The 11,269-nt window shown below is 40.8% G+C and overlaps 1 protein-coding gene across 1 annotated transcript; it reads right to left on the bottom strand.

Annotated features, from left to right (window-relative positions):
* Nucleotides 1-257: 257 nt before the first annotated feature.
* Nucleotides 258-4,405, bottom strand: egr1 (early growth response 1). Its single transcript, XM_058063896.2, has 2 exons — nt 3,668-4,405; nt 258-2,349 (listed from the first exon to the last, which is right to left on the bottom strand). The coding sequence occupies exons 1-2, from the start codon at nt 3,879-3,881 to the stop codon at nt 1,028-1,030; spliced, it is 1,536 nt and encodes a 511-aa protein (XP_057919879.2). The 5' UTR covers nt 3,882-4,405; the 3' UTR covers nt 258-1,027.
* Nucleotides 4,406-11,269: the final 6,864 nt, after the last annotated feature.

Here is an 11,269-nt window from a genome sequence, read left to right as displayed (position 1 = left end):
TCAACATTCCGGCTTTTAAAGATGTGGATATTTACACATTTATAAAAATATACTTTAATTTTTTTTTTTTTTTTTTTTTGCTTACATTCTAATCAAATGAAGCAGTGCCCTCACATAACCTTTTTTTTCCCTTCATTGTTGACTTACATTCTGTAATAAAAATATTCCCTCAGTCTTTAAGGCGAGATTCGCAACATCAGCAAGGCTTCACAAAAGGCACCAAATAACGGAGCAATTGTCCTTTTTTTTTTAAAAAAAAAAAAAAAAAATTTTTTTTTTTTTTTTTGAGGAAATGCTATTTTCTTTTACTTTTCTCTATTTTTCCATATAACTAAGCAATATGTCACATGTGAGAAAGAGAGAAAAAGAGTACCGGTGGATGATATTTACAAACAGAAACTAACATCACGCCTACTCATGCTTGAATACGTAAGTGCTTTTTTTTTTTTTTTTTTTTTTTTTTTCCCAAAGAAAATGTATCACAGCATCATCACTACATAATAGAGAATCTTTGTAGAAAATATGGCCCCCCTGCTCACTTCAAAATAATACAAATATGCAAATCATTGTTCACATCAATACCAAAGAATGATAAGAAACAAAAAAAAAAAACATGGCACGTGTACAATATACATATATGGTAGTTTATGTATATTAATTATTGTCTTTTGTACTGTATGCATTGCAGAGACAAGGGCGACGAACGACGTCGCTTGAACGTGTCGCAGTCTTCACTTTCTGTGTGTGTTTTCCTTTTGTGTGTACGTGATGGAAGAGATCCATCATTTTTAAGTCCTTTATGCATTTTTGAAGTGCTGCATCTGTTTTTTTTTTTTTTTCAGAGCTGGGGAAGAAAGAAAAAAAAAAAAAAAAAAACCTTGCCCAGTCCTTGACATGTGGATAAATCTCAGGATTGACCCACCATTGCTGAGAGCCGTCATAAAAGTGCTTCTTTTTTTTTTTTTTTATTCAAAAGGTTCTTTTGATGCTGATGTTCCTTTCCTGGAATACTCTTATGGAAGGAAACCTAGCATATTTCAATTGTCCTCGGAGAAAGAGTGGTCTGCAGGTCTGATAACGGGGTAGGAACAGGGGAGCTGTAGATGTTGGAGACCACCGAAGAAGGAAAAGGAGAAGCTACCTGGGATTGGAAGGTGCTCGACATGGACACTGAAGGATACGTGGTAGCAATGGAAGGAGACGGATAAGAAGTGTGAGCCGGAGAAGAGTAGCAGGATGTGACCGGAGACGGGTAGGAAGACACCGGGGATGGGTACGAGGTGATGGGCGAGGGGTAGCTGGAGGCAGGCGAGGCGGCCGACGCCGACACGGGTACCGCCCCGGCCACCGCCGTTTTGTCGGCTTTCTTGTCCTTCTGCCGGAGATGGATCTTTGTGTGTCGTTTTCTCTCGTCGCTGCGAGCAAATTTACGCCCGCAGATCTCGCACGCAAACGGTTTCTCGCCCGTGTGAGTGCGGATATGCGTCGTGAGATGGTCGCTGCGACTGAAATTACGCATGCAGATGCGGCACTGGAACGGTTTCTGACCGGTGTGGATTCGAATGTGGCGTGTCAGTTCATCGGAGCGGGAGAAACGCCGGTCGCAGGTCTCGACCGGGCAAGCGTAGGGCCTTTCGTGCGGCGGGGTCTTACTCGGGCGAGTCGGGTACTTGCGCATGCGGCTGGGTTTGATCAGCTGGGACTGATAGACGCTTTTTAGATCTTGAGAACCCGTTTGAGTCGCAAAGGCCTTAATGGTGGAAAGAGGGGTGAGGGAGGGCTGGCTTGACTGAGTCTGGAACGGTTTCTGGTCGGGCGGAACCAGGCTGATTTCTCCCTGCTGTTGCGGGAACAAGTAGTCGGGAATCATTGGAACAGGGAAGCTCGTGCTGCAGGTTTTTCCGTTAGGGTAAGCAGGCGGAGGGTATTGTGCGCTTCCACCGGAACCAGTAAAGGCTTGACCTTGATCGGGGAAGATATCTGAGTTGGGGTTCGAGTAAGTCGGGGCGGCGGAGTAAATGGGGTTGGGCTCGCTGTGGTGAATAGAGGATGTGAGGCTGGAGCTCTGCGATGAGGAGGAGCTCGAAGACGGGGAAGAAGCGGATGTCGATGAGGTGCTCGATGAGGTGCTCTGCGAGGTAACGGACGAGGAGCTGGAACTCGCGGGAATGTTCCCCACCAGACCGGTGAACAGGCCCAAAATTGGCTCCGCCCACAGGCTGTTGCTGCAGGTGGTGGCGGGTTCGAGGGTGAAGCGGCCCGTGTAGGAAATAGGGGGCAGTCTTGGGGTGGGGTATGTTTGATCCCCGACTGACTTCTCACAGTTGAAGGGGATGTCAGGGAGCGTGTCTGTGTGGGGGGGGGGGAAAGACACGTTACTCCAGCTGCACACCAGAAGTAGTACACCAGTAAAACATCTCCCCACCAGTATATCTCAATAAAATGGGTTTGAATCGACTGTCAATAAAGCAGGAAGTTGACATTTTCATCACTTATGAGCAAATTAAATAATTAAATACAAATAAATAAAAATGTAAATAATTTAATTTAATTATTTTTAAATTAAATTAAAATAATTAAATTAAATAAACTATTTAAAAAAAAAATCTAAAACTACTGCGGGCTGACATTTCACTAGTTACAATTTAAAAAAATCTTAAAATACCATAATAATTACAACATCAATTTTCCTATTTAACATATTACAAGTTTAATTTAAATGGACGCAGTGACAGCAATGGGTTTGAATCGACTGTCAATAAATTGACAGGAAGTTGACATTTTCGTCACTTACGAGCAAATTAAATAATTAAATAAAATAAAATTAAAATGTCATTAATTTAATTAAATTAATTTAAAATTAAATAAAAAATAATTAAATTTAAAAAACTATTTAAAAAAAAATCTAAAACTACTGCAGGCTGACATTTCACTAGTTATAATTTTAAAAAATCTTAAAATACCATAATTTATAGTTATTACAAGATCAATTTTCCTATTAAACATATGACAAGTTTAATTTAAATGGAGAACAGAAGCACGCAGTGACAGCAATGGGTTTGAATCAAATGTCAATAAATTGACAGGAAGTTGACATTTTCATCACCTACGAGCAAATTAAATAATTAAATAAAATTTTATTAAAATGAAATTAATTTAATTATATTAATTTAAAATTAAATAAAAATAATTAAATTAAATAAACTATTTAAAAAAAAAATCTAAAACTACTGCAGGCTGACATTTCACTAGTTATAATTTTAAAAAATCTTAAAATACCATAATTTATAGTTACTACAAGATCAATTTTCCTATTAAACATATGACAAGTTTAATTTAAATGGAGAACAGAAGCACGCAGTGACAGCAATGGGTTTGAATCGACTGTCAATAAATTGACAGGAAGTTGACATTTTCATCACTTACGAGCAAATTAAATAATTAAATACAATTTTATTAAAATGTAATTAATTTAATTTAATTATTTTAAAATTAAATTAAAATAATTAAATTTAAAAAACTATTTAAAAAAAATCTACAACTACTGCAGGCTGACATTTCACTAGGTATAATTAAAAAAAATCTTAAAATACCATAATTTATAGTTATTACAACATCAATTTTCCTATTTTAACATATGACAAGTTTAATTGTAAAGATCCCTCACCTCCAGCAAGATGGTCATACTGCTCTCCTGGTTCGCCGGAACCGAAGCCTGCACCTTCCGGCGCGGAAGCTGTGAGGAACGGTGTCCCCGCCGAAGTGAGCATCATCACCTCCTCCAGCTTGGGGTAGTTGTTATCCATGGGGGAGTGAGGGAAGCTCAGGGGCTCAGAGATCTGCAGGGCTGGGAGGATCATCTCGGTCTTGGCTGCAGCCATCCTCTGCTGGTGCTGCTGCCGGAGCTTCTGATGGAGGCTTGGAGGCTGGTGGCCGAGGAAGAGTGCAGGTAGGTGGGAAGAGCTGCACACCTCACGTCTGATGATGCCGGCCGGGGAAGATGCTGCGCTCTTTTCCTCTTGTGCTCCACTCGTCCTTTTTAGTTTTCCGTTTCTCCCAGAGATGAGCAAAAGATCCACTTTTTTTTGCTTTTTTTTTTTTTTTTAGAAAAAATCAAAAGTGTCCTTTTTACTCATTTGCAAAAATGAATAAATACATAAAACTTAATTTATATATATATGTATATATAATACACTATTTCTCCAGTCGGGTTCTAACCCTTTTTTGGATTTGATGTTTATTGACTTTTGACTTTTGGCGTGATGTTTTGGGAGGTCTAGTGTTTCCCTATCCGCTCTAACAGTTGCTCTTGTGGGCTTCTCAGGGCTGTCTCAGCGCCGAAAGGTTTCCCGCGGCTTATAAACCCTCTCTCTGTGACGTAGATGTCCATATATGGGGAGGAGGAAGCCCATATTTAGTCACTGCGGTGGAGGACACATGACGCCGGCCCTGGAGGGAAAAGCAAAGAGCGCGGTTGAGACTTGATTATTAAAAGCTCCGGTAGTAAATTTAGAATACGATGCGGCTTTTCCTTCAGCGCAATAAACGCGTTTTTATATTTTGTAAAAGCCTAATAATTGTCGCTCCTTGCCGTAAGATTTCATTTGGATTTCCCATCTGTGGAGCAGACTTGCGACGCTTGCCGGAAAGCCCCGCTCCGCCGCGCCTTATAAGGTCGTGACCACATAAGGACTTGTTCCGGTTGGGGTTCCAGTTCCCCGTGCCCTTGTTTGGGACTTCCTGAGGCGGCGCTGTTTTTTTTTTTTTTTTTTTTTTTTGGCAAAGGAGAGCTTCTGGAGAGTAAATCATGGCCAAAGCTCTCAATAAGTCATGTCAGCAGCAGCGTCTCGATTCTTCTGATTTATTTTCACTCCAAGATCCAACCGCTCAGAGGAACTAATGCACTTTGGGTCCGTCAGTAGACTTAACAGCATTAAGTAAAATAGATGTCTAATAATAATAATTTAAAAAAATATAAAAAAAATAACATTACATGTTGGTGTATAGAATAAAAATATCAGAATGCCCTTTATTGTCATTTTACATATAATAGAATGAAATTGCAGCAGCTCCATTTTCAGTGTAAGACAGTATAACAGTACAAAATATAAAAATTATTATTATATAAATTATTATTAGGACGATTAGTTGCTTAATATGGATAATAAGTACAGTTTTGAATTTCAGAATGAATATGCACACCTAGTTAGTTGCCCAAAGATGCTTAGGAATGTGCACACATAGAGTTAAGAACTTTAGTAAAAGAGATGCTCAGTAATAATAATAATAATAATAATAAAAACTATGGACAAAATAACATAACATGTTAGTGAAAAGAATAAAAAAATATGGATAATAAGTATTACTTTAGGTAGGTACTTTAAGTATAGACTTTAGTAAAATAGATGCTCAGAGAGGGTTTGAGTCGACTGTCAATAAATTGGCAGGAAGTTGACATTTTCATCACTTACAATAATGAGCAAACTAAATAAAGTATTTTAAAAAAAATCAAAAATTATTACAGGCTGACATTTCACTAGTTACAATTTCTTAAATTTTTTTTTTAATTTTTTTTATTCTTAAAATACCATGATTTATACTTATTACGACAAAGCAGCCACAAGCCACTGAATTCACACCACAATTTTAAGTACAGTACAGTACAGAGATAATAAGTACAGTTTTGAATTTCATAATGAATATGCACATAAAAAACAAATAAAAAATTAAAACTGCAAGCAGTGATGAGCGGGCTCGAGCACGCCGACGCGCTCGGGGGTACGCGCGGGTCGGGGGTACGCGCGGGTCGGGGTCGCGCGCGCGCCCATCCAGACGTGCCGTACGAAAAACCGCGGCGAGCGGATAAGCGGTAAAGGAGTCACGGCACTTGCAATTTTCCGCCAGGAGGGGGCGACAGCGGCGGCGAGGCGGGTGCGCGGTCACGTCCCGTCCGACACCGCGAACCGCCATAAAAAAATTCACGACGATCGGACCACGCGGTAGGTCCTTGCGGCGGATATACGTTTCCGCCTGTGGGTGGCGCTATAGAGTGGTTGGCCCACACGGTAACGGACCGGAGGGTACCCCGAACCAACAGAAAAAATTAGGGGCCGATCCGACCGTGCGTAAGGAAGTTACGGCAGATATACATTTCCACCAGTTGGTGGCGCTATAGCGTATGTACACACACAGTCATAGACCAGAGGGTACCCCAGACCACCAGAAAAAATGTGGGCCTGATCCGACCATGTGGAAGGAAGTTACGGCTATATACATTTCCACCAGTTGGTGGCGCTATACAGTCGATGTACACACACAGTCATAGACCAGAGGGTACCCCAGACCACCATAAAAAATTTGGGCCTGATCCGACCATGTGGAAGGAAGTTACGGCTATATACATTTCCACCAGTTGGTGGCGCTATACAGTCTATGTACACACACAGACATAGACCAGAGGGTACCCCAAACCACCAGAAAAAATTTGGGCTTGATCCGACCATGTGGATGGAAGTTACGGCTATATACATTTCCACCAGTTGGTGGCGCTATACAGTGTATGTACACACACAGTCATAGACCAGAGGGTACCCCAGACCACCAGAAAAAATTTGGGCCTGATCCGACCATGTGGAAGGAAGTTACGGCTATATACATTTCCACCAGTTGGTGGCGCTATACAGTCTATGTACACACACAGTCATAGACCAGAGGGTACCCCAAACCACCAGAAAAAATTTGGGCTTGATCCGACCATGTGGAAGGAAGTTACGGCTATATACATTTCCACCAGTTGGTGGCGCTATAGAGTCTATGTACACACAGTATAACAGACCAGAGATTGACCCAACACACCAAAAAAAATTTCAAGACAATCTGACCATGAATCAGGAAGTTACGGCAGATATACATTTCCACCAGTTGGTGGCGCTGTGTTTAGAACATGGCTTCTGGAGCATTAGGTGCGTCCTGTCATGATAGACGTCTCCACCGAAAATCATAGTGATACGTGTAACGGGTGGCGAGGGATAATGAATTGAAACTTCTAGGTGGCGCTAGTGTGTCAATTTAGATTGGTGTCACATGGGAGCACCACCAGGGCGCTCAGGCCTGGATTAAGGCCTCACGTTTAAGATTTCAGCAGCCTGTGACCTTCTGCAGGCAAATGATGACCTTTTGATGGTCAATGGCGAAGGCTGACCATTCGCCGTGGCCACGCCCCCCACATGTGCTTTACACACATCATAGTCCATCAACTGACATCATCAGTCTGTCAGTCAAACTGTGTATTGACTTTGATGTACATTGCTTCAAGGCAAGGCCAGACACCAGGCAGGGCCAGATATGAAATGGTCAAAGTTTGGTGGCGTGCCACGCCCACATCCTATGGAGCGGCCCAAAATCCTTCGCAATTTAACGTGGGCCATCCGTCTAGTGTCCGTTGATGCAACAACGGACTCATTCGGTCAAACCCCCTAGGAGGAGTTCGTCAAGATACGACCCATACATCCGCCCCCAAATGGCTGCCGCCACCTAAAATGGCCGACTTCCTGTTGGTTTTAGAACATGGGTTATTGAGACTTTTTTGTGCGTCCTGTCACGAGTGATGTCTCCTCCGAAAATCATGCCGATACGTGCAACGGGAGGCGAGGGATAATTATTTTAAAACTTCTAGGTGGCGCTAGTGAGTCAATTTGGCTTGGTTTCATATGGGGGCCACACCAGGCCGCTCAGGCCTGGATTCTGACCCCCCCTATGAGTTTTCAAGCCCATGCGACCTTTTGCGGGCGAATGATGACCTTTTCTATGTAAATGGCGAGGCCTGAGCATTCGCCGCCAGGCCACGCCCACCACGTGCGCTTTTCCTGCATCATGGTCCATCAACAGGCTTCACCAGGCTGTCAGGCAGTGACCTTGTGACCCTGATGTTCATCTGATGAATCTCCTGGCAGAAAAGGCCTCATGTAGATGACACGCCTTTAGCCTGTCGCCAATAGGTGGCGCTGCGACATAATCAGGAAGTGACCTACGGGGACCTTCGGGGCGGGGCCATGATCACATGTACCAAGTATGATGAAGATCTGACCACGTGGAGCCAAGTTATTCACGTCTACAGTTACGCTCAGCGTGCAAGGCCCGGACATATGAAAATGGGCAAAATTTGGGGGCGTGCCACGCCCACATCGTATGGAATATCCCAAAATCCTTCGCAATTTAACGTCGGCCATCCGTCTAGTGTCCGTTGATGCAACAACGGACTCATTCGGTCAAACCCCCTAGGAGGAGTTCGTTGAGATACGACCCCAACTTCTGGCACGAAAAAGGCCGCCGCCATCCAAAATGGCCGACTTCCTGTTCGTTTTCCAATATGGGTTCTTGAGACTTTTTGGTCCGTCCTGTCACGATAGACGTCTCCACCAAGTTTCGTGACGATAGGTGAAACTGGTGGCAGGGGCCAATTTTTTCAAAAATTAAAGGTGGCGCTAGAGAGTCAATTTTGGAACATTGTTTTCGGGACCCCCACCAGATCGAAATTTTCGCCAGACCTGACGCGCTTGCAAAATTTGGTGAGTTTTCGGGCATGTTAAGGCCCTCAAAATGGCCGTCCTTTCGTCAGAATAAAAAACGGAACGATTACAATAGGGCTTTCGCACTGGTCAGTGCTCGAGCCCTAACTATAGACAAAATAACATAAAATATTGGTGTATAGAATAAAAAATATGGATAATAAGTACAGTTTTGAATTTCATAATGAATATGCACATAAAAAACTAATAAAAAACTATAGACAAAATAACATAAAATATTGGTGTATAGAATAAAAAAATATGGATAATAAGTACAGTTTTGAATTTCATAATGAATATGCACATAAAAAACTAATAAAAAACTATGGACAAAATAAACTAAAATATTGGTGTATAGAATAAAAAATATGGCTAATAAGTACAGTTTTGAATTTCATAATGAATATGCACATAAAAAACTAATAAAAAACTATGGACGAAATAAACTAAAATATTGGTGTATAGAATAAAAAATATGGATAATAAGTACAGTTTTGAATTTCATAATGAATATGCACATAAAAAACTAATAAAAAACTATGGACAAAATAACATAAAATATTGGTGTATAGAATAAAAAAATATGGCTAATAAGTACAGTTTTGAATTTCATAATGAATATGCACATAAAAAACTAATAAAAAACCATGGACAAAATAACATAAAATATTGATGTATAGAATAAAAAATATGGATAATAAGTACAGTTTTGAATTTCATAATGAAAGTTGCTCAAAGATGCTTAGGAATGTGCCCCACAACTCGGCCCCAGCGTTAATGGAGTAATCATTGCTGTCTGTCTGGCTGTGGCTTGTCCCCTGCTCAACATTGAGACCATCTGTCTGCCACCCAGCAGCCTAACGGGCCTTGGCAACAAAGCTGCACTCAGCTGTGAGGGTGCAGGCTGGATGCTGACGCCCCCCCCCCCCCTCCAGCTGAGGCTCCATCATCATCATCAGCCAGCGCTGCTTCATGACGAGCATGTTTCCGTAATGTATAGGCAGCGGTTGAGATCCCATTGGGAGCATGGACTTCATTTCTCTTTAGTCTCATTTTCTGTTATTTTCTCTCTCACTTTCTCACAGGAAGTGAACAAACTGTCAATTATAATAACATATACTATGGATAATTAATAATGTCGCCTACAGAGAACATACTAACTCCTTATTTCTAAAATGACAAATACTTCAACTTGCTGATATAGTTCATCTTCAAACAGCTAAAACAATGCATAAGGCTAAAAAATAACCAATTAGCTAAAAATGTCATCCAATACTCAGAAAAATTAAAATTAAAATTAAAATTAAAATTAAAATTAAAATTAAAATTAAAATTAAAATTAAAATTAAAATTAAAATTAAAATTAAAATTAAAATTAAAATTAAAATTAAAATTAAAATTAAAATTAAAATTAAAATTAATTTAAAAAAATTAAATTGTATTATGGAAAGCAGGAAGTGAACAAATGTAACAGTTACTGATTGTAAAAGTACCAGATGGAGGGGTAGGATTTAATAAGCTTTGCTTCTTCCTACTCCTTTTGGACATGTGGAACTGTGAACTGATTATGTGATGCATTCAATTGTCATCTGATGCATGTTCAAATGAAATTAAACCATTACCATTACCATATACAACACCAAAATATTTGCCTCAACTCTGTTCACAGTGTTCAATTCCAACATTATGCCTCAATTTAAAATAGACACTACGTAGTTAAAGCATTAATAAACATGCAATTTTAACACTATTAGAGCCCTCTAGGCATGAAATAACACCCCTATTGTACCAGAGGGACGACAATACCTTTCCAAACAGCAATGGTTGATTTTGAAATACTGCAAGTGTTCCCTTCTACTGTTTATTCCATTACTCGCCATACATATAAAGTATTGATGACTTGGAGCAGAAATAATCCTAAAGAGCGTCGCTGCAAGATGTCTGACGTTGTTTATTTGCGTCATGAAATACATCTAATACATTTTTGGTGGCAGTGATATTTAAGATGAGTATTTTTTTTTTGACCTAAACAAAGTGACACATCTTTTCAGAGGTGCATGGAGGTGCAAATCTTGACACGGTGATGGTGATGGTTACGCAACATGTCTTTATCGGCGAAGGGGAGGTGATGACACCGAATCCAAACACCCGCCTGCATCTTGTGCTGTTTTTGGCCGTCGGGTACCGAGGTCATTATATTTTGCGGCAAAGCGAAGACGATGGAGTGCCGAGAGCAGATGAAAGAAGTCATCATTTGATGACACTGTAATAAAATCAGGATCGGGGCGGGAACTCTGGGAAAAGCAATAAAGTAATAAAGATGATAAACAGTTGGCGGTGCTTGTCTGGGCCTCCTTTTACTCTGATGCATGAAGGTGAAGCCCGATGCTGGGAGGGCAAGGTAGAGGAAATTAGGATGCTTGATGATAGCGATGGCTCGGCGGAATTGTGTATTGTGGATTTAGGAACTGTCGGTTTATTCCCACCGATAGGCTCCAAAATGAGTGAGGTCAGAGGACAGGAAATGCATCTAATGCACCTTTTCAAATTAAAGGTGATCCATGTAGCTGGACTACCGCATGATGAAGAGGACAACACAAGTTCAATGGCTAATTTGCCTCAACATGAACGTGACACTGAGAGCAACAACGGAAGAGAGAGACTGACAAAATGTGTGATGAAGGAATTATGAGTTATGAGAA

The sequence above is a fragment of the Doryrhamphus excisus genome, linkage group LG22 (genome assembly GCF_037039965.1).
Source record: "Doryrhamphus excisus strain RoL-2023G ecotype Guam linkage group LG22, RoL_Dexc_Guam_v1.1, whole genome shotgun sequence".
Classification (NCBI taxonomy): domain Eukaryota; kingdom Metazoa; phylum Chordata; class Actinopteri; order Syngnathiformes; family Syngnathidae; genus Doryrhamphus; species Doryrhamphus excisus.
Note: the sequence above shows the minus strand (reverse complement) of the source record. Positions and strands in the feature narration are given on the sequence as shown.